The sequence below is a fragment of the Anabas testudineus genome, chromosome 2 (assembly GCF_900324465.2).
Source record: "Anabas testudineus chromosome 2, fAnaTes1.2, whole genome shotgun sequence".
Taxonomy (NCBI): domain Eukaryota; kingdom Metazoa; phylum Chordata; class Actinopteri; order Anabantiformes; family Anabantidae; genus Anabas; species Anabas testudineus.
In genome coordinates this window covers 13,423,055-13,445,866 of record NC_046611.1, presented here as the reverse complement: position 1 = coordinate 13,445,866, position 22,812 = coordinate 13,423,055, and the positions used below count along the sequence as shown (strand labels likewise).

General features: G+C 39.8%; 1 protein-coding gene and 1 long non-coding RNA gene across 5 annotated transcripts; both read left to right on the top strand.

Annotated features, from left to right (window-relative positions):
• Nucleotides 1-944: 944 nt before the first annotated feature.
• Nucleotides 945-22,755, top strand: cd99 (CD99 molecule). 4 transcript variants are annotated; one of them, XM_026361818.1, is made up of 17 exons: nucleotides 957-1,230; nucleotides 2,021-2,053; nucleotides 2,799-2,858; nucleotides 3,633-3,665; nucleotides 3,806-3,853; nucleotides 4,192-4,224; nucleotides 11,012-11,071; nucleotides 11,921-11,953; nucleotides 12,095-12,142; nucleotides 12,256-12,300; nucleotides 12,692-12,742; nucleotides 13,103-13,177; nucleotides 15,063-15,095; nucleotides 16,443-16,463; nucleotides 19,910-20,026; nucleotides 20,314-20,367; nucleotides 21,054-22,755. In XM_026361818.1, the coding sequence occupies exons 1-17, from the start codon at nucleotides 1,167-1,169 to the stop codon at nucleotides 21,080-21,082; spliced, it is 837 nt and encodes a 278-aa protein (XP_026217603.1). In that variant the 5' UTR covers nucleotides 957-1,166; the 3' UTR covers nucleotides 21,083-22,755. The 4 variants fall into 4 exon arrangements, with proteins under 4 accessions (XP_026217605.1, XP_026217603.1, XP_026217604.1 ...); XM_026361819.1 differs by lacking the exon at nucleotides 3,633-3,665 and having other exon boundaries at nucleotides 958-1,230; XM_026361820.1 differs by lacking the exons at nucleotides 19,910-20,026; nucleotides 20,314-20,367; nucleotides 21,054-22,755 and adding an exon at nucleotides 16,924-19,771 and having other exon boundaries at nucleotides 945-1,230.
• Nucleotides 5,534-7,682, top strand: LOC113163318. Its single transcript, XR_003298889.1, has 4 exons — nucleotides 5,534-5,674; nucleotides 6,791-6,829; nucleotides 7,458-7,490; nucleotides 7,620-7,682. It is a non-coding gene; the product is annotated as an uncharacterized LOC113163318 (long non-coding RNA).
• Nucleotides 22,756-22,812: the final 57 nt, after the last annotated feature.

Genomic DNA, 22,812 nt, shown 5'->3' with positions numbered 1-22,812 from the left:
GACATGTCCTAATCCTAGATAGTCATAGATGACTGCTCTACTGAGCCGAAGAAAACAATTAACAATGAAAACAATCAACAAGTTAACCCACAATCAAAATGTAAATAAATAAAAGTTAATTACTGTTGGGTATAATAGTCAGAATTAGCTCCACATCAGTAAAAACAGGTAAACACAGTAAAACATTCTCCTCTAATTCTTGTTACAATTTGTACAATGTTATTTTTTTCTGGATTCAGGCGATATTTGACATTTGGTTCCGTATCTAGCAGTAATAAGTGTGGAAATGCTGTTAATAGCCACCAGTTGATGTGTGACTGATTATATCCTCCCGCAGAGAGTGTGATCTGTGATGTTCATTCATCTTTCCTCATCTGAACTCTCCAGTTGCACGGTGGAACGATCCGGATGTAAGACTTCCTGACAGTCCTGAATCAACTGACCACAGGAAACAACATAGGTGGAGGGATTCATAAATTACACACACTGTCTGAAATGTCTTCATTATACTTGTGTTCAGGTTTCACTGGAATCCTCTTCATAGTTCAAAAAGGTGCTAAGAAGTGGTCTTTGGGTAAACATTAGTTCATTACACTTGTCTTAATAATGTACTGGTTGATGTTTGTGACTGGTAAAATTAATTTTCTCTCACCTTCTGAAATCAAGGAGTCTGTAAGCTGGGTGGATATTAGGACAGTTATTCACTCTCTGGATCTCAGAGGATTCATGTACTGTGCGTACGAGAAAGCGGAGTAGTCAAGAACTGGTAATTATGGTGTAAATAAAAAGAATAAAGTCACGTATTTGCGTTTATTAGTGAACTATGTATCCGTCCATCATCCCAACCACTCATGGTAAAGGTTCAGTAGTTCCCAGGACTGGGGGGTAGGGAGCAAATCTAACAGGCTGGACTCGCACTAAAGTTTAGTCAAGTTAAGCTTTAGAAAGTACGACTGGTTAGAGTTGATGTGCAGGTTGAGATCAGCTTAACAAAACGGGAATCACGCGTCTACAGGGAAAAGGACCTCACTCACTACAGCTCTACTCCCGGAGTTTGGGATTTAAGCAGCGCGCAGTGTAAGAGGACACCAGGGCAGGTCTGTCCACAAAGACACGCTAGACCCAGAGAGACACACGGAGACCAGCTCACTGCAGCCACAGCCACCATGAAGCTGTGTCTCTGGGTCGTTTCACTTCTTCTTCTAGTGTCCGGGACATTAAGTCAAGACGGTAAGTAACTTATTTAATAAGTTATAGAAACGTCACTAGTATAAAGCAGCATCAACACACATTTCATTAATCCAAACGCTCATACGCTTGTGACTTTACAGTGTGCAGCTTGTAGTCTGTGCATTATCTGAAGCCTGGGTGTATTATGATCCTGATGCAGACAACAACACAGTGTGCCTATAAGCTTTGCCAGCCCTGCTACTAAGGTTTTATGGGTGTGTACTTGACAGTGTCAGGCGCTCTGCTGTGTCTATTACAGGCTTCTGGGCAAAAAGAAGTGTCGGCATGTGCTTTTCTGCAGAGCAGCAGCTCACTAGCTTCACTAGTGACTCACGCTTCAAAGCTGCCTGCTGGATGAGTCAGTGCTGCCATGGCAGCTCCAAAACAGACTGTGTGACTCCCTGCAACTCCCAACACATGTTAGTGGAGGAAAACACTGAGTGTGTGTGTGTGGCGGGAGAGTCCTGGGTAGTTAGTGATGGTCACGGTGTGTCACAAAGTCAGTCTGCTGAGAAATACTCCGCACGTAGATTCAATTACAGAGTGAAAATTCCCTTTAAGACCAAAGTTATTCCACTGTGAAAAAGTATTTGAACCACTGTTGAACTTGTTGCTGGTGGTTCGATGAATGTTTGTGTCTAGTCCAGATTTGTTCCACATGTCCAAAGATACTTTAAACTTGTACTGAGGTACAGTACTTGATCACCTCTCTTACTCTTCTTGTTTTGTTTCTGCTGAATGTTAAAACTTTGCCTCCTGTGTTCTTGTGTCTTCTGTCTCTCTCACACAGGATTCAACCTGTTTGATGCCCTTGATGACCAGGGTGAGTGATTTTCTCTGTGCTGGGACACTTTACAATACAACTATGACAATACACATTTAAAGACACATCAAGTCATTATATTTGAGTGACCAGAGTCAGGCCAGGTGAATGTAATTGGGTCAAATAGGGTCCTGTTGGATTTCTGCTGGTCTGTGGTCTGTGTGCTAATGTGATTAATAAGTGGTCTGAGCAGATTTAACATCCAATTGACCACAGGAACTGATTTAATTTTTTATTTAAAAAGTAATTTATACAGTGTAAAAGAAAGAAAAACTTTGTTGTCCAAATGATAACAAGGGAAAGTTAAGAGAAACTCTGGTGTTTAAGTGGAGGATGAACAGTGTTGGATGAAGTCATTAACTGAGTAAAAGTAGCAAAACACACTGCAGTACTTTACAAGTAAACGCCCTGCAATGAAGTAAAAGTACAAAAGTACTAAAAAGAAAAGTACTTTTATTGTAGAATGGCTCATTTGACATCAATGAATATGATATTATTGGATTATAATAATTGATCCATTCATCAACACAATGTTACATCTGGTAACGATGGAACTTATTTTAACACCTTCTGTGCTGTTTTGATCATCATCATGTCTTTTGAACATATTGATTAAAATGAATTATACTTTACATATTGGGACTGAAATGTAGTGAATCAAAGTATGAAGAAATACTAGTAAAGTAAATATACCTCAAAACTTCAGTCATTACTGGTAACTGGTTGTTCCTCTTTGTTCCTTTAGAACCAACGCCTGCAAAACCCAAAGATCAACCTAAGGCCACAGAGAAGCCTAAAGCTGGTGGTTTGTATCTTTTCATCTGTGTGACTTTGGAGATATAAAATGTTGGATATTTGACCTTATTTATTATTAAAAACATCCCAGTTACACAGACTACACTGAAAATACTGTTTACCTGTGACCACTGCAGCCACAGTCTGCTCATTGGTCTGTAAATCACTGTTTAAATCACCAGTTGTGTTATTAATGTGAGAAAAAATGATTCTTAAAAATGAATTTCTACCTTTTGTTTGGAAAAATAAAAAAATAGACTTTTGGAAAACTGGACAGATTCAGTAAGAGATTTGAAATGATTAGGGTTCAAGAATTGGATTTGGAACTGGCTTCAGATTTGATAAAATATTATCAAAGCCCATTTCTACAGTGGTTAATAGATTTTAAAAAAGTTTTCAGTGCTGCTCGATAAAAAATACCCACATATACAAGCACAGTCACGAAAGGAAGAAAATAGACTCCAACATAAAGCAGAGAAGGCACATGAACTGTTCAAGTATCAACTTGATGCTGTAAACTCCTGTATTTACTGACGGTGAACACACATGCACAGTATGTATTGGTGTAAATAATAAGTACCTATGATGTGTTGCCTTTCAGTTTTACTTTAGAGTTAGAGTTTTAATCTGTTAAATCTGACTGAAACACTTCTCACATAAAGATGTGTTAGTGGTTAAAATATTATAAAAACTGATTTATGAGTAATACCAAGGTCAGGAAGAATGGACACCTCTGTTTGTGTGATATGCTGCATGTGGACTAATCCACTTTCTTTTCCTGCAGGTGAATTGGACCTTGAAGATGCATTTGGACTAGGTAAAAGACACAGTTTTTCTTTTTCAGCATGACTGTGCTGTGTCAGAAGATTTGCATAACTAGAGATAGATGTTTAGGTCTGAGTTCAGCATTGTCAACATGGATCCATCTCTTACTCTAAATAAAAACCTTCTCTGCAGATTTGACACCAACTCAGAAACCCAAGAAACCAGGTTCTGGAGATTCAGGTTAGTCGGTCTGTTGTTTCTGCAGAGAGTTTTGGTGTAATGTGCCAAGGTTTACAACCACTTCATACTTTGTACATCTGAGAGTTTGTATCCAGACCATCCATTAGGGCCGGCATCATGAATATATAATGAGAATTGGAAACTGGACAGGGGTTTAGAGATGTTACTTTTGTAACTACAAATGATAACGATAGATAGATAAACAAACGTCTAACGATAACGTCTAAAGAAACCATGTGGTCAAAGTTTAACATGTGTGTTCATGTGTATTACGGGTGGAACTGGATTTGATCTGAATGATGCCTGTGTTCTTGTGTCCTTCTGTCTCTCTCACACAGGATTTGACCTGTCTGATGTATTTGATGACCTGGGTGAGTGATTTTCTCTGTGCTGGGACACTAAACAATAAAACATGACAATACACATTTAAAGAAACATCAAGTCATTATATTTGAGTTAGTGAATTGTATCTGCTGTCAGGAATCTCACCCAACTGAGACCTAAACCTGGACCAGAGTCAGGCCAGGTGAATGTAATCGGGTTAAATAGGGTCCCTGTTGGATTTCTGCTGGTCTGTGGTCTGTGTGCTAATGTGATTAATAAGTCGTCTGAGCAGATTTAACATCCAATTGACCACAGGAACTGATTTAATTTTTTATGTAAAAATGAAATTTATACAGTGTAAAAGAAAGAAAAACTTTGTTGTCCAAATGATAACAAGGGAAAGTTAAGAGAAACTCTGGTGTTTAAGTGGAGGATGAACAGTGTTGGATGAAGTCATTAACTGAGTAAAAGTAGCAAAACACACTGCAGTACTTTACAAGTAAACGCCCTGCAATGAAGTAAAAGTACAAAAGTACTAAAAAGAAAAGTACTTTTATTGTAGAATGGCTCATTTGACATTAATGAATATGATATTATGGGATTATAATAATTGATCCATTCATCAACCATGTGATCATCATCATGTCTTTTGAACATATTGATTATAATTTGACATACTTTACATATTGGAACTGAAATGAAGTGAGTCAAAGTATGAAGAAATACTAGTAAAGTAAACATACCTCAAAATGTAAGTAAATGTATTTTGTTTCTTTCTACCGTTGTGAATGGAGACATTGACTTGGTGTCAGATGCATTTCGGCCAGGTAAAAAGACACAGTTATTCTTTTCCAGCATGGCTGTGCTGTGTCAGAGGATTTGCATAACTAGAGATAGATGTTTAGGTCTGAGTTCAGCATTGTGAACATGGATCCATCTCTTACTCTAAATAAAAACCTTCTCTGCAGATTTGACACCAACTCAGAAACCCAAGAAACCAAGTTCTGGAGATTCAGGTTAGTCTGTGTCACTTTTGTACCTACAAATGTAACGATAGATAGATATATCGTCTAAAGAAATAATGTGGTCAGTGTTTAATGCTTGTTTATTACATGTGGAACTGGATATGATCTGAATGATGCTTTGGGTCCAGGTAATGCTATGAGAGACTGAAGCTGGTGGAAGTCTGATGTATAGTTATAAGAATAAATATCAGTTAGGTGTGGATTAGAGGCACAGAGTCTTTTACAGAAAAGAACAGCTTGTATTACAGAATATTACAGCATGAAAGAATAAAACAAAGTCACCAGGTGTGATGAGGTAACTGATACCCGAGTCAGGCCAGATGAATGTAATCGGATCCAATAGGGTCCCTTATGGATTTCTGCTGGTCTGTGGTGTGTGTGCTAATGTGATTAATAAGTGATCTGAGCAGATTTAACATCAAATTGACCACAGGAACTGATTTAATTTTAAACCCCCCAAAGAGTGGAGGAGGTGGGTATCTGTTACTGGGATAGTCGGGATGGTTCTTCCTGTCAACAAATCAAGTCAAGTCAAGTCAAGTCAAGTCAAGTCAAGAAGCTTTATTGTCATTCCAACCACATATAGCTGAAGCAGTACATAGTGAAATGAGACAACGTTTCTCCAGAACCATGGTGCTACGTAAGACGGTAACAAGACAGAACATGGAACTGAGGACTGCTAATTTGCCCTAGCAAAACACATAAAGTGCATCCGGTGCAACCTAGTGCAAACAGTGCAAGAACAGTGCATGTGCACTCCATTGTTGTGTCGTTGTTGATGTTCACTACCACTGACTCACCGGAGCTGACTGGCACAGCATTTATTTGGTGTCCTGGTAATGTTGATATATTGTGATCATACTGTATGTCTATGTCGCCTGAAGGGACCTGAAAATAGACTGCAAAAAAAAAAAAAAAAAACCATTCACATGACTTAACACGTGATTATTGCAGCAGAAACCAAAGAAACCAAACTTTGGAGTTTCAGGTTAGTCGGTCTGTTGTTTTCGTGAATCTGCACTGGTTAGTGTCCACGCAGAGAGTTTTGGTTTAATTTGCCAAGGTTTAAGACCTCCACCTGCTGCTGTTTACCTGTGACCACATCAGCCACAGTCTGGTCATTAACTACTACTACTACTACTACTACTACTACTACTACTACTACTACTACTTAAAATATCAATAGCAAATACTTCAAAAGTCCCAAACCTACTAAATCCACAGGAGTATTATCACAGTAGCTTTATTTAAAAAAAAAAAAAAAAGATTGAACACGAGATGCATGCATTTTGAAATATATACTGTGGTAGATGCCTGAAGTGAACTCCCTTAGAGAGAGATCTGTGATTGTCAGTGTGTTGAAGTGGAGCGATGAACAGTGGTCCTCTAAAACAGCGGTCCCCTAAAACAACAGTCCCTTAGAGTTTTAATGATGGTGGACGAAACACAGACATCATAGTCACATTGTCACCGTCACCACCAACTCAAATCCTGTCTGTATGCGGACTGTAGAGTATTTATAGATAACTCCTTTTATCACCCACCCTTCCTGTCTTTAATAACTAATGGAAACCTTTTTCCTTTCTAGATGACTTTGGATTCAAACTGGACCATGTTGACCGCCCAGGTAAAAGCTCTCTGATGTGGAAGTTACAGTGTGACAGTGAAGCATACAGACACATGTAGACTGCAAAGGGGTGGTTAGGGTTGACTCGTTGGGACTCGATAAGGATGATTAGAAGTGATTCTTCATTGATTTGAAGTCTTACTAACACTCGACCTTTGCCTTCAGGTATCTGCTACTGTGTGCTCCCACTTGTTTCAGCTTGTTGGTGTTAGTTACATTTGTCAAGTAGGTTGCTGTCAGCCCCCCCGATTAAAATACATTTACAGAAAATGAATGTTTGATCCCTGAGACTGATCATGAGGAATGTCTTAATATTTCATAGCTTCCAATGTCTATGGCTAACACAGGGGTTCAGGTGTGTTCAAACAATCAGAAGCTGGAAGCAGTTCAGTTCACCCTCATCTGAGATGGTATCTTCCAGCCTCTGACTGACTGAACACACCTGATCCAGGTAATCTGTCAGGGTAGGGCAGGGATAACTGGAAAATAAGGAAAGCAGGGGTTCTTGAGATCCTGGAATGAGAACCCTGGGTCTAAGGGACAAGTGGTTGGCTGTTGGTGAAGAGTGCCATCTAGTGGACATGTATTAGGCTTAAAGAGTCTTTTTAAATGTTTTGTGTTCCCCCAGCTGAAAAACCCACTGACAAACCAAGTGCAGTAGGTGAGTCAGCAAAATCTGTCACTTGACTTTCTGATTCTATTGTTTCGTCTCCACATTTAAAGGAAACACCTCCGTTTTCCTCCATGGGTAAAGTTATAACCTCTACCTGTGTCTACACTTCATCCATAGATTGCCAGGCCAGCGTTTACCAAAAACTGAAAACCATTATCGAGAATCAGAAGCAGCAGCTGCGCCTCTTGTGGCAGCTGCTGGGTCATCTCCACCTGGATCCAGTTAAAGGCCTTTACCTGAAGTGTCATCTCTCTGAGTCCAAGGTGAACGTGGAGATGCCGGAAGAACCCTGTGAGTTGTCTGCTCTGTAAGGTCAAATGTTCTTCACAGACTGTGTTCATATGAACTGATGGAACCTTGTGGACACGGAGAGGGTTTGATCGACAGCTGACGCCTTCCTGAACACACCGGATCCTCTTTGCCTGCTTTCCTAACAAGTGAATATTTAGGACATGTCTGATGTTATTGATTTTATGAATTATTCAAAGTTGCATAATAAAAAATGGTGCATGCCAGAACATAAATGAAAGTTAAATGAAGGGGCGGTGTTCCCTGGAGGGTATTCTCTTTACTTCACTTAACATTTGGTGGGTTAATAAAGATGATAAAGGGCCAAACGTTGTGTCAGATTATTTGAATTACAAATAACACCGGCTCTGTCCTTTGACCCTTCCATCAGATTACAAGAAAACACATAAAAGCTTTAACAGGAAAAATGGAAACAACTTGGGCAAGAGATACAGAGGAGCAACACTGAGACGGACTGAACAAATGCACCAGAGCACACAATTCACACCATAGTGTATGAGAGAGGCAGAGTTTATCCTCATCATCGATGAACGATTGAAGAATAATTTGTGTAAAAACTTGATCAAATGAAATAACATCCACATACACTAGGTGGCACAAAGTTTCAGCTGGTTCAGTTGGTGCAGCTGGGTGGATGCCCACACCCTTGTGCTACCTGTTTTGTAGTGTATATAGTTTATAGAAAGCTTTCCCACAAGCTCAGATCAAAGTAGACACGATGATGCATGAAAAAAAAAATCCCTAAATGCTTTATAATTGATGTAATTCTCCAAAGGAGCAATAAAACCTTTAAATAGTTATTTTTCTAAACGGAGTTCGGCGTCGCTTGACCTGAACCGACCTTTAACCAAATCATAATAATTACAACAACGATAATAATAAACATGAATAAAAGGCAAAGATAACCTTGTGGACTCACTTTGTCGTAATTCTGCACATTTCTCTTTTTCACATTCAAACTTTCTCAGATATTTTAACAGCACTTTCCAGCTGCTTCGCCGCCACACCCTGTCTGCGCATGGTAAAGGTTCAGTAGTTCCCAAGACTGGGGGGTAGGGAGCAGATCTAACAGGCTGGACTCGGACTAAAGTTTAGTCAAGCTAAGCTTTAGAAAGTACGACTGGTTAGAGTTGATGTGCAGGTTGGGATCAGCTTAACAAAACGGGAATCACGCGTCTACAGGGGAAAAGGACCTCACTCACTACAGCTCTACTCCCGGAGTTTGGGATTTAAGCAGCGCGCAGTGTAAGAGGACACCAGGGCAGGTCTGTCCACAAAGACACGCTAGACCCGGAGAGACACACGGAGACAAGCTCACTGCAGCCACAGCCACCATGAAGCTGTGTCTCTGGGTCGTTTCACTTCTCCTTCTAGTGTCCGGGGACATTAAGTCAAGACGGTAAGTAACTTATTTAATAAGTTATAGAAACTACAGGTTGTGTGTTTTCACCATTAGTCGCGTTGGACTGGATTTAACGGGACTTTGGCTTCAAGAAACACTTAACGTCGAGCAGTCTGCAGCTAATTTAAGACTTTTATCGAGACTCGGACTCTGTAGTCGTGTGTTTGGCTAAAGGACACAGACTGTTTCAAAGCTGTGCTAAATAGACATTTCAACGTTTCGTCTCATTTTGTGTGTGTGTGTGTTTTCTTTTCCTGCTGCATGTGCTTCCTGTGCACAACAGACCTGACACTGTGACCACAGGCATGAGACAGACAGAGACATGGCTGTAGATGGCACACTTTTGGTTTGCTGCTGTGACACCAGTGGTTCACAGTCACAGCACATCTGTTTCCTACCTCTAGATAATGATTTGTGATCATCTGCTGAGATATGTTCATGTATTTTATCATCCGGGTGCCAAATGTATGTGTCACGTAGGATAAAAGTAGTAGGATTACATTTAAAAAGCTGGTCCTGACTTCACTTCCCTTCAGTTCTCACATGAGAGAAGAGCTTATTTACTAAAAAGCAGCATCAACACACGTTTTCATTAATCCAAACGCTCATACGCTTGTGACTTTACAGTGTGCAGCTTGTAGTCTGTGCATTATCTGAAGCCCGGGTGTATTATGATCCTGATGCAGACAACAACACAGTGTGCCTATAAGCTTTGCCAGCCCTGCTACTAAGGTTTTATGGGTGTGTACTTGACAGTGTCAGGCGCTCTGCTGTGTCTATTACAGGCTTCTGGGCAAAAAGAAGTGTCGGCATGTGCTTTTCTGCAGAGCAGCAGCTCACTAGCTTCACTAGTGACTCACGCTTCAAAGCTGCCTGCTGGATGAGTCAGTGCTGCCATGGCAGCTCCAAAACAGACTGTGTGACTCCCTGCAACTCCCAACACATGTTAGTGGAGGAAAACACTGAGTGTGTGTGTGTGGCGGGAGAGTCCTGGGTAGTTAGTGATGGTCACGGTGTGTCACAAAGTCAGTCTGCTGAGAAATACGTAGATTCAATTACAGAGTGAAAATTCCCTTTAAGACCAAATTATTCCACTGTGAAAAAGTATTTGAACCACTGTTGAACTTGTTGCTGGTGGTTCGATGAATGTTTGTGTCTAGTCCAGATTTGTTCCACATGTCCAAAGATACTTTAAACTTGTACTGAGGTACAGTACTTGATCACCTCTCTTACTCTTCTTGTTTTGTTTCTGCTGGATGTTAAAACTTTGCCTCCTGTGTTCTTGTGTCTTCTGTCTCTCTCACACAGGATTCAACCTGTTTGATGCCCTTGATGACCAGGGTGAGTGATTTTCTCTGTGCTGGGACACTTTACAATACAACTATGACAATACACATTTAAAGACACATCAAGTCATTATATTTGAGTTAGTGAATTGTATCTGCTGTCAGGAATCTCACCCAACTGAGACCTAAACCTGGACCAGAGTCAGGCCAGGTGAATGTAATTGGGTCAAATAGGGTCCTGTTGTATTTCTGCTGGTCTGTGGTCTGATATTATTGAATTATAATAATTGATCCATTCATCAACACAATGTTACATCTGGTAACGATTGAACTTATTTTAACACCTTCTGTGCCGTTTTGATCATCATCATGTCTTTTAAACATATTGATTATAATTTGATATACTGAACTGAAATGTAGTGAATCAAAGTATGAAGAAATACTAGTAAAGTAAATATACCTCAAAACTTCAGTCATTACTGGTAACTGGTTGTTTCTCTTTGTTCCTTTAGAACCAACACCTGCAAAACCCAAAGATCAACCTAAGGCCCCAGAGAAGCCTAAAGCTGGTGGTTTGTATCTTTTCATCTGTGTGACTTTTGAGATATAAAATGTTGGATATTTGACCTTATTTATTATTAAAAACATCCCAGTTACACAGACTGCACTGAAAATACTGTTTACCTGTGACCACTGCAGCCACAGTCTGCTCATTGGTCTTTAAATCACTGTTTAAATCACCAGTTGTATTTTTATTGTGAAAAATATTGATTCTCAAGATTACGATTTGAGATGATTCGGGTTCAAGAAGTGGATTTGGAACTGGATTCAGATTTGATAAAATATTGTTGAACCCCATTTCTATAGTAGTTATTAGTTTTTAAAAACCTTTCCAATGCTCCTCGATAAAAGGAAAACCTGTACGTCTATTCTCCTACTTTCTGAGAGTGAGACAGAACTGAAAGCAGGATGTGGTTGTGTTTGTAGCTTCTGTGATAGATGTGCGTGCAGATTACGGAGTTATGGCTGTCAACACACTGAACACTACACTAAAATGTCCATTTACAAAACCAACTGTAGAACTCATGTCCTGAGTTTTTTGGACACCATCATTCAGCCAGAGAAAGCACATAAAGTGTTCAAGTATCCACTTGATGCTATAAACTCCTCTATTTACTGACGGTGAACACACATGTACAGTATTCAGTGATGTAAATATTAAGTACCTATGATGTGTTACCTTTCAGTTTTAATCTTGTTAAATCTCTTAACGTTGACTGAAACACTTCTCACCTAAACATGTGTTAGTGGTTAAAATATTATAAAAACTGATTTATGAGTAATACCAAGTTCAGGAAGAATGGACACCTCTGTTTATGTGAGATGCTGCATGTGGACTAATCCACTTTCTTTTCCTGCAGGTGAATTGGACCTTCTAGATGCATTTGGGCCAGGTAAAAAGACACAGTTTTTCTTTTCCAGCATGACTGTGCTGTGTCAGAAGATTTGCATAACTAAAGATAGATGTTTAGGTCTGAGTTCAGCATTGTCAACATGGATCCATCTCTTACTCTAAATAAAAACCTTCTCTGCAGATTTGACACCAACTCAGAAACCCAAGAAACCAAGTTCTGGAGATTCAGGTTAGTCTGTGTCACTTTTGTACCTACAAGTGTAATGAAAGATAGATACATGTCTAAAGATAACGTCTAAAGACATAATGTGGTCAGTGTTTAACCTATGTGTTCATGTGTAGGTGCAGGTGGAACTGGATTTGATCTGAATGATGCTTTGGGTCCAGGTAATGCTATGAGAGACTGAAGCTGGTGGAAGTCTGATGTATAGTTATAAGAATAAATATCAGTTAGGTGTGGGTAAGAGGCACAGAGTCTTTTACAGAAAAGAACAGCTTGTATTACAGAATTTTACAGCATGAAAGAATAAAACAAAGTCACCAGGTGTGATGAGGTAACTGATACTCAACAGGGAGAGAGCTCGGATTGTATTTTTATCTCTAAAACCAAAACTACAAGTTCATTCTACATAACTATTAAATGTTATGTTTATCTGTTCCGATACACTGTTCACTGAACATGTCTATGTTTGGCTAAATAGCTTGTTGCTCGATTTTCTATCTGCTTATTATTGCATTGACTCAAATATTGAAGCAGCTCCTGTCTTTGTACCCACAGACACCAACCCCAAACCTGACAAACCTGTCAACCCCCCAAAGAGTGGAGGAGGTGGGTATCTGTTACTGGGATAGTCGGGATGGTTCTTCCTGTCTACAAATCCCATGTGCAACACTGAATGTGTCCTTTACTTGTGTGTGTGTGTGTCTATATCTTATTGCTCTGTATCATAGAACTCCATTGTTGTCCAAATATTATTAAATAACAGTTTCCTACCACCATATGAACAACAAGGGCAGTGTCATGTCCTGTTTGTATTATCATATATTGAGAGATGGATTTGTTCGTAGACGGACTGACCACAGAAGCGAGCTTGCAAAGAGAGCTGTACTGATGCGTGGAAAGGTTTGGGAATTGAATGTGCGTGGAATGATTGTTTTTTACTCACAGTGTTTGTTTTTTATCTCACAGGTGGTGGAACTTTTGGTGACTCTGACTTATCCGATGTTAGTGGTGGGGACTACAAGCCTGACGACACAGGAGGACGTAAGAATACAGTATTTAACTGCTTGATGCACCACACCTAAATACACCAGACCGTGTTCGTACTGCAGGGTATAATTTGTTACAGTATATCTACAGTGTATCTGTGTGAGGGTGTGACCTGTTCTCAAATCCGAAAATAACCAGCCTGACTGTACTTTTTAGTATATTTCTCTCTAATGCTTCTCATTCTTCAAGCTTTCTTTCCATTGTTGTGTCGTTGTTGATGTTCACTACCACTGACTCACTCAAGCTGACTGGCACAGCATTTATTTAGTGTCCTGGTAACGTTGACATATTGTGATCATACTGTATGTCCATGTCGCCTGAAGGGACCTGAAAATAGACTGCAAAAAAAAAAAAAAAGATTCACATGACACAACACGTGATTATTGCAGCACTGTATTAATTATTCATGCTCTCTTTTTAGCCCAGTTACTCTATATGTACGGCCTTAGTGTTTTAGAATGTAGGTTGATAATTTCTTTGAGAGGAGGCAGTTTTTACTTCACTTACTTTAATGTAAAGCAGACAGTGGAGGGTTGGTGTACATTACGTATACACACCGCAAATTGAGGATGGCAGCACATGTGTGGTGACATGTCAAAGATTCAGTATTTTAAAAAAACTTTATCATCCCAGAGGAAAATTGTTTTACCTTGTTACAGAAAAGATCTACTCCAAGAGGAGTAATAAAAAAAACTTAATACACAAAACTCAATATATACAAGGAATATCTAAAGATGGATGAAATAAGTTAATAGTAATAAGCCGGGGTAACATAAATATGACGTGGAGTGGCTTTGTAAATTCCAAGAGATTTATAAAAAAGTCTAAAATTGATTTTAAAAAAACAAACAGCAGGGAAAAGTAGACGAATCAATGCAAATGACTTATTAAAGCTGAAATGAGAGTCACAGTTTTGTCTTCCTTTTGCTTTCCTCTGGGTGTAAGTCAGGAAATGAAAGTCTGAGAAATCAGTGGGCAGCTGCGGAGAGATCTTTACTCGTTCTTAGCTCAGCGTCAGATGCGTGAATTCTGTTGACATATGCTGATTTCTCTGCCTGAGATCATGAAGGACTGAAAATCAGAGGAACAAAGAAATAAATTAGGTTAGTTGAGAGCTCTTTCCTAATTGTCTTAGCATCTGGGACAAAATAGGGAAAAGAAATTGTGCTTTAATGATTTGAATTTGTACAATGGCTGGCATGCTGTGACTCAGTGTATGAAGTAAAGCATGTGTAACATTAGTGAAGATCATTATTTGTTACTACATTTTATGCATGTTTGACTTTAGTTTCCTCTCTACTACACTCAGTGCTCTGCACAGTTTTTCAGTCTGTACGCAGAGATTATGTGGCTTCTGGAAGCTCAGAAAAAAATGGCAAAATACAAAAATGTGATGATTTTGGTTGATTATACTTTCTATCAAAGCTTTATTCTAAAATGATACTCTAAGTGGATAATACTACTATAGTAAGATACTGGTAGTAAGCCGATGTTTTGAAAAATTCCTTTTCAAGTCACTCTACTGTTGCTCAGCCAGAGAGTGGAAGGAATTAGTTGTTCGTCTACTAAAGACAGAAAAAGGAATAAAAAGCCACAGGCTTCCAGCGTAATTCGAAGCACATGGTTGTTTTTCACATCTGATTCTGCATAAATGGTATAGATGAAGCAGAGGCTACACTAACCTATTATTAGCTGCAGCTTACTGCACACAGTCTGAATGTCTCAGATGGGATTGTACTCATGGTGGATAATACTCAGGTTGTATTTAAGGGAGCACTGCGACAGACACAGTTAAACTCATCTGTTTCTGTTTACAAAACGCTTAACTCGACTTTTGTCTTTTTTTTGTTTTTTTCCTCTCTCTGTCTTTAAAATCCAGGCCGCACCGTGGACCCTGGCTACGATCCTCAGGGTACGTGTTTGTTCCTGTGCTTTTTTTTATTCCTTTGTGCCATAAAAACTGTTGTTAGTTAATCTGTTAGTTTTAGCTATTAAAGAAGACTGGCCCTGCCCTGGGTTCGTTCAGTCTGCTCACTGTTGATAAGAAATATCCTGTCTTATGTAGGTAACACACTAAAACCTGCAGGGATGTGTTTAACTGCACAACATGTCTGAAAGACTGTAGGCAGCAATGGAGACAAACTACTCTCAAAGACGCAAGGACACTTGGATAATCGTTCAGCGCAGACTTGATTTGTGTATTGTTTATTTGAGAGCATTTCTATTCTTTAGATAGAAGATAGTCATTTAGTCTGTCTGGTTTGACTTGAGTTATACGTCTTTTTCCTACAATTACCTACTACACTTTATATGACATTAGATTTGGTCACCAAGCTTCTTCTGTCAAATGTATATAAGGAGTCTTTATTCTTCTACTTTAGCAAAAAGCAGATTTATTGGAATATTCCTCATTGCCACTATTTCTCTAAATTGTTTGTTGTTTGGTCCAGACCTCAATTTTTAAGCCACAATTTAGTTATTATACTACAATTCAGTAAGATCCAGGACATTTGGCTCACGTTTTGGACCCTTGGTTTCATAAGCATTACCCCCCTATTCCTTGTTTTTATTATTTATTTAGTTTTTATTCCTCACATGCAGCTACGCTGGGTTTTTGCATTTGTAGATCCATCAGTATCACTATGTTGTTCTACTGCTATCTTAAAGTCACATTCTTAACTCCATCCATCATCTTCTTCACTCATCCCTCATTAAAGGTCACATAAGTGTTGGAGCTGATCTCAGTTGTCTTCTTGTCAAAGGAAGGTGCATCCTGAGTGGCTGGCCACTCTGCTTCAGAAATTAGTGACATATGGTATATCAGCAAAACTAACATTCCCATTAATCTCAAACTAATATGCAGACTGGACAGGGTAAACACTGTACCTGCTGAATATCTCCATCTTAACACAACAATGAAAGGTTTCAGGGTTGGGCTTTAATGGGAACATTAGGGTAACAGGGTCGGTGGCTTGAACACCCTCAGCCAACAGGATGCCCCGGGTTAGTTAGTGTTAAAAACACTGTAGGAACTCACGTTTATCCATCTTGGCTATGGATTAAAAGTCAGGATAACTGTCTCATGTGAATCCGCCAATATGTTGGACATACAACACCACAGTGCTGAGCAACGTAAACTAATTAAAGTCAAATATCTCCAGACAGCAAGTCCTTCTGACTCTGCTCAGTGTTAAAAATGTTACAAATGTCTGACCATCATAGACATTTTAGACTGATTTGTCCTTTGTATCCTTATCAGGTGGTGCCGATCAGCCTCAAGGTAAATCCATCTCTTGTCCTAATCTGTGTTCTTGTGCATGTACTTCCTCTCTTTGTCAATACTCGGGCGCAGTGTGGAACAGATATGTGTTTTAGCTGTTTTTGGGAATTTCCTGTTTGCCGTCACAGAGGAAACTGCGCTAACTTCTTCTGTTTCATCTGATCCAATAGTTGTTGTGTTGGTGTTTAATCTATTCCACATCCCGTCGTTTTATGGGCTTTTTGCTTTGGCATTGAAAGCAGTGGTTTGATTCGTCAGACTGTATTTATAACTCTATTGTGTCAGAGGCATTTCGGTGTGGATCACTCTCAATATTTGATCAGTCGCATTTAGCTTCATTTCACCAGACAACACTGGTATCTCTGAGGATTACTTGACACTTGAATTTGGTACTTGTATAATCTTCATATCAGCACCCAGGGTCTGGCTAAAACCCTGCTACAATTGTGTGTTGTTGCAGATGAAGACCTTCAATGGGGCCAAATCCTGAAGATGCTAAATGCTTACGTGCCAGAGGAATTCTATATGTGGATGTCCAACTTAAAGCAAATGTTACTACCTCTGTTGGAGAGGTTCAGGGACCTCCTGCAGGCGATGATATAAGCCATTGATCCATTTATGCTCTGGCTGGCACTGAAGTTGTTCTCAGCTAATGGTTTACAAATGTTTAGTTCAGTGTCTACTGACAACAAAAAAACAAATACTGGGGCAGTTTTTAAAATCTTTCTTGCAGCTTTTGAAAGTTGTTGCGATCACTTTGATTGAGTTAAGTGCAGCTCTAAACTCTGAACGCTCTGCTGTTGCTTCCCATGGTGCTTGACATATTGAAGCCTGAGCTCTCAAACTCATTTATAATTACAGCAGGTGGACAAGACAACTGAGACATTTGGTTGTGATGTAAACAGGACTCTGCATAAACTTGACTTTAGGATTATAAGGATTAGATCGATAATACATTTTAGAGCATGAAAGAAAAGAAAAGAAAGCTGCGAATGAATGAAAGGTCGTGCACGTTATTATTATGTACTGTGGTTCTTTTATTCAGTGTATAGGTTTAAATAACGTGTTTATCTAAAACAACATCACTTGCTGTCTTTCAGTTATTTTGTCCACTGCCTTTACATTTAGCCATGACACTTTCCTTTTTGCTCCTTCAACCAATGCGCCTCCTCCTCCTCCTCCTCTCTCTTTGTTATATCAGCTAACAGTAGCTAGCACATGCTAATAACGCTCGCAAGCTTCTGTTAAAGTTCACATGGAAACAAAAAAAGGGGACGTTTGACCTCCGGCTGTGCACTGACAGCTGTGGGGATGTGTTTAATTTGGAATCTATGTGAGGTTAAAACCAGCAGCACTGGAATGATAATCTAACAACAGCAGAAATGTACCGTTCAGTTCATCCTGTGATTCCAGACGTACCACATGTCCTGTATTTGGGTGTGTATATAAATTCCCTTTGTCTTTCTCTTTCCACCCTTCTCTCGTCTTTATGACTCATCCATGCGTTGTTAGTGTACAGCGTTAATGTTACATAGTGGGACAACGTTGTTAGCGTTCTGTAAACGTGTGGGACAGAACAGCACTTGTGTGTGTGTGTGGCTGGGAAGAATTCATCTTTAAAGAAGTGTGTGTTAGACGGTCTTTAATGAGTTCACTTGAATTGTGAAGTGTGCTGCAGAGAACATTATGTTTGCATGTGTGGAAAGTGTGTGTGTGTCTGGACACGCCCGGTTTCCGCCTGTCAGTCCTAACACCTCGACTCCTCCACCGTCTGCAGCAGTTTCCACACATTCCTATCATAGCCATCATATCTCAGGGCTGTGCTGACTCACCCAGCACGTAGTGGGTATCTTTGGTTGGACTTATTTGATCAGATGATGCTTTTTGGCCTTTGGCAGGACTAGTTCTTTGTGGCTGCATATTTATTTTGGATGGGTTCTTGGTAGTTTGATCTTTTCTTATGTTTACATTGACTGTCATGTATAAAAGTCATGATGCATACTGAATAAAACGAACCTGTAGAACGGTCAGCACTCAGCGTACACTGTGTTTGATTTATGATCTATACAGGGCTGCAGAACAAAGGGCCATAGACCCTCAAGGTCTTAGGGGGCCTGATTGGTTGCAAATATTTTTTTCACATTAAGCATCAGTGAACAACAATAAAACCTAATTGGTAATAGTTTTGTATTTCAGTAGATGCACATAGAACAGCCACATCATAAAGTGGTACATACTGTACTTACATATGTGGTACGAATAACTTATAAATGTATTAAAATAACCTTTTCTTTCAGTCATGACTCAGGCTGATGTGAACTTGCAGACAGACACACACTGCACGTCTCTTTCTCTTCGTAATAAAGAGACTATAATGTCAAACTGTTTACTCATAGTCAGCAGTAATCTGTTGACTGATGTTTGTTTCCTTAGTTACAGTGCAGGCGGGGTGGCACTTTCTGTACATTGTCACACTTCCTGTTTGCCCCACGTGTGTTTTGGTAACTGAGAACATGTAGGTCCAGAATAAATATAATATAATAAAATATAAAATAAATATTTTACTTAGTAGTTTTTTTATGTAAGACTCTAAATGTATCATCAGCATAACATTTTAGTGATTCCAGAGAAAAAGCTTAAAACAACATGTAAAACAACACAGCAACACATAAACTGAGTGAAAACGAGGCTTGAGAGGGTTAAATTTGTGAAGGATCATATAACCTTTAACAGTTAACAGACAGCAAACATCATGCAAGATACAGTTCAGCCCTTCTGGGCAGAATCAGAAATGCTGCCCTTCAGGTGTTGTCCTGTGTGTGGGAAAGAAGAGCATCGTCTACATGCTCAGCGCTATCTTGCAGGAAGTCATGCTCTAGTCTTTTCTTTTAAAGTCCTGACTACGCCCTGTTTTAGTAAACTGCATCTCCCAAGATGGATGATTCGCTCATGACTCATTGGTTTTTAGGTTGTGCCAATCAGCAGAAAAGCCAGGCTCATTTTTTATTAAAGCCATTGTGTGTTTACTACATCTGTGCCCCACCCTGCCCCGGAGGTTGGGTGTGTTTCTGCTCTCAATAGCGCGTTCTGGACGTGTCCTCTCTTTTGTTCACTGTTTTTGAGCATGGTTGTACTATGACTCTGCTGTTTGAATTGAAGCATTGGGCGTTGATTTATTAAAGTTTCCACTCTCTTTTTTTTTACATTTGCTCTGCTCATTTTCCTGCTGCAAGCTGATTCAAGTTGACATTAAAAGTTATTGACTGCCACCTTGTGGAAAGATGAGGTTACGCCAGTTCAGAGGCTCTGAACTGCCAGTAAAAACTGCCAGTAGGCTAAAACTTCCTGCTTTTTAGCTCCCAACTTCATGAAAAAGACAGATCAAATGTGTCTGCATGTTTAAATCGATGTGGTAAATAGTGGTCATGATGTGTGTATTTGTCCAGGAGAGGGCGCCGGGCCGATTGCAGGAATCGTCAGCGCCATAGGAGTCGCTCTGTTTGGAGCAGCATCCAGTTACTTTGCCTATCAGAAGAAAAAGCTCTGCTTCAAGATGCAGGGAGGTCAGTATGTTGATGTCACTGCTATTTTTAGAACGGCTCATACACTGATCAGACGCAACATTAAACAGCACAGGGGTCAGCATGAGCAAGTGAACCAGTCTGCAGCTACACAGCCCCATACGCAGCAAGCTGTGATGCACCAGCATTACATTTTTCCCATGCTGAGCCCTGGCCATCACAGCATAACAGTCAGAGTCGCGAAACAGTAGAGTCACAAATGAAACGAATGAAAGTTTTATTGTAGCAAATGTCAAATGTCAAACATTGATGAAATGTTCTTTGTTCAGGTGCAGATCCAGAGAGCGGTAAAGGCCATAGTGGTACTCAGTCTGAGCCTCAAGGTAACTTTGTTAGTTTCTAAAAAGCACTGAAAGATTATCAGGATTCCTGTTGTAACACTGGAACGCTGGTGACAAATGAAAAGCAAAATCCATATGTATTATTTTTGTCTTCCCACTGGTGTTCATTAAGGTTGAGGTCAGTTTAGTGAGCTCAGTCAGAAAATGGACCTCTTTGCATATTGATCTGGAGTCAGGGTCAGCTGGATGTGATCAACATTGTACAGTATAAGCAGGATAAGTTGACCTGCACACAGCATGTCCACAAATATCCACAGTCCTCCATACACATAGAAATAAATAGCAAGTAAAGTTCTCATTGTGCAGATTGTGGCTGTCACTCAACTCATAATCTGCAGAGTAGCCAGTAACCCCAGTTCATAAAGGAGTGTGTAATGTAAAATAGAAATACTAAAGTAAAATACAAATAGTTTGAAGGAAAGAACAGGAGGAAAAAAGTCCAATGTTACTTTACTTTACTTTACAGATGAGCTATGAGCTGCATGTAACCAGGTTTCTAATGTTTTTATATATGTGTGAATGTGTGGTGGAACAAAAGGCTGCAGATAGTAGCAGAGTGAAACTAACCCGAAGTGGCTCCAAGGACGTGTGTGTGTGTGTGTGTGTGTGTGTAAGCTGACACCTGGTGGTGAACAGTTTTTCATCCACTGTGTTATTTGAACTTGCAGTTTTCAGCAACCTGCTCAGGACCAACTAGAAGACGTCTCTTCACACACCACGACAAGTCTGCGGTGACAATCACAGCACAGAACTTCATTCAGCTTCCAATCACCTGTTGTTTGTAATTCTCTCTGTCGTGTTGCCTGATTAGATCAAACTATAAACAAAAGCCTAACTTAAAACTGAAAATAGTTATTTTTTACTAAACTCTACCTGTTATTTCAGTAGATGATGATTTTGCTCTGACCTTTGTGTTTATGTGCTGTGTGTAAGTACAGTGTGTTATTTTCCTTTCTGTGTTTCATCACATGTGTAGAATGTACTGCGTCGTGCAGGGAAAGTGTCTGTTACAAGTTTTAGCCCTGTGATCCTCTGGTGTCAGTCCCTGCACAGCTGGCACCTCGGAAGATCGAACAAGCTCTAGTTGGACTGAGAGAGCAGAATGTCTTCCTCTATGCAGACGATTAGGCTTTATTTGAACACGATGATGTGTTCGTGGCATTTGTGCCTTCACCTCGACACAGTGAAAGTGAGAGGAATTGTATTCGTGCTGGAAAATGAACACTATCATCTATCGCAGTTTCCACTCTGTCGAGTCTTGGCGTTAGTGGAGGCAGAAATCTCAGCAACTCATAATTCAGAGTGTGGACACGTAAATCCACATCACTAGAAGTCACTAGTTACTGAGCACGGGTGGAGCCACCTGATCCTTACCTTTGCTTGTTTGTTATGCTGCTCTCAGAACAACTCACAGCTTCCTGCAGTCTTGTGAAGTGTAATATATAGATCAGGTGTCGAGCGTGTGAATGATTCATGTCTGTGCTGTTGTTGCTCTGATGATGTGTGCTGTTGAAATAGACATTGTGTTGATTTGAAATGTTACCACGGATCACGTTTAGAGTGGGAATCAACGGCAAATTGATCACTAACAGAAAACTCTGTGAGGTTTAGGTAAAAGACAATCGACCATTTCTACCAATTCTATTTCCAGCACAACACAGACAAGGCCTCAGACGTTAAAGTTAAAGTTATGAAATGACATGTCAGTGTGAGATTGTCTAAGATCTTTATGTCACACGTTTAAATGTAACATGTAGTTTGAGCTTTTTGCTTCTTCCTGTGTTGGAGATTGATCATTTTAAGTTTGAACACTGCAAAATGTCCTTGACATCTTCCGTTCTTGCACCTGCACTGATCAATAATGTGTGTGTGATGTGAACGGTGCTGAAGTAGCCTCTCTTCGCTCATTATGTTGGTTTTCTAGCCCCAAATTCTTATGAAATTGAGATAAAGTTACATATTTCTAGAGATCTACATAGATTTTTTTCTCAGGAGTCCACACAGGTTCTGTTCCCTCAGACTCACCCACCTGTTGTCAATTCGTCTTAGTTTTATAAAGTATCATGACGGTTTTGCATCAGGGGAACTACAATTCTGATACGACAAGACTCAACTGACTTTCATTCTTGCAGCTGTACATAGTGCATGTAGATCTTATGTATGGATGAGTGTGGGCTTGATGTTGCGGTGTACTAAGGGAGTGTCAGCATCAACAACCATCACGGCAGTTTGCATCTTCTGAACATGTTGTATTCAGATTTGAGTTTTATCTTTACCTATAGGTTCATTATTTCTGAAGATTAAACGAATGTTACTTTTGTCAATGGATGTGTGGTTACATGTTTTCAATAAAAGTGATGTTGTACAGTTTATGGGTGTTTTCTTATTTCAGCTTTCGAGGATCACACCAAACATCACACATGCGGA

Bases quoted from the DNA above. Each gene is read 5' to 3' on its own strand.
- cd99 (XM_026361818.1), top strand. From the start codon at position 1,167: ATGAAGCTGTGTCTCTGGGTCGTTTCACTTCTTCTTCTAGTGTCCGGG. The intron at 2,859-3,632 runs GTTTGTATCTTT...CTTTTCCTGCAG, and splicing joins AGAGAAGCCTAAAGCTGGTG to GTGAATTGGACCTTGAAGAT. The intron at 20,027-20,313 runs GTCAGTATGTTG...TTCTTTGTTCAG, and splicing joins CTGCTTCAAGATGCAGGGAG to GTGCAGATCCAGAGAGCGGT.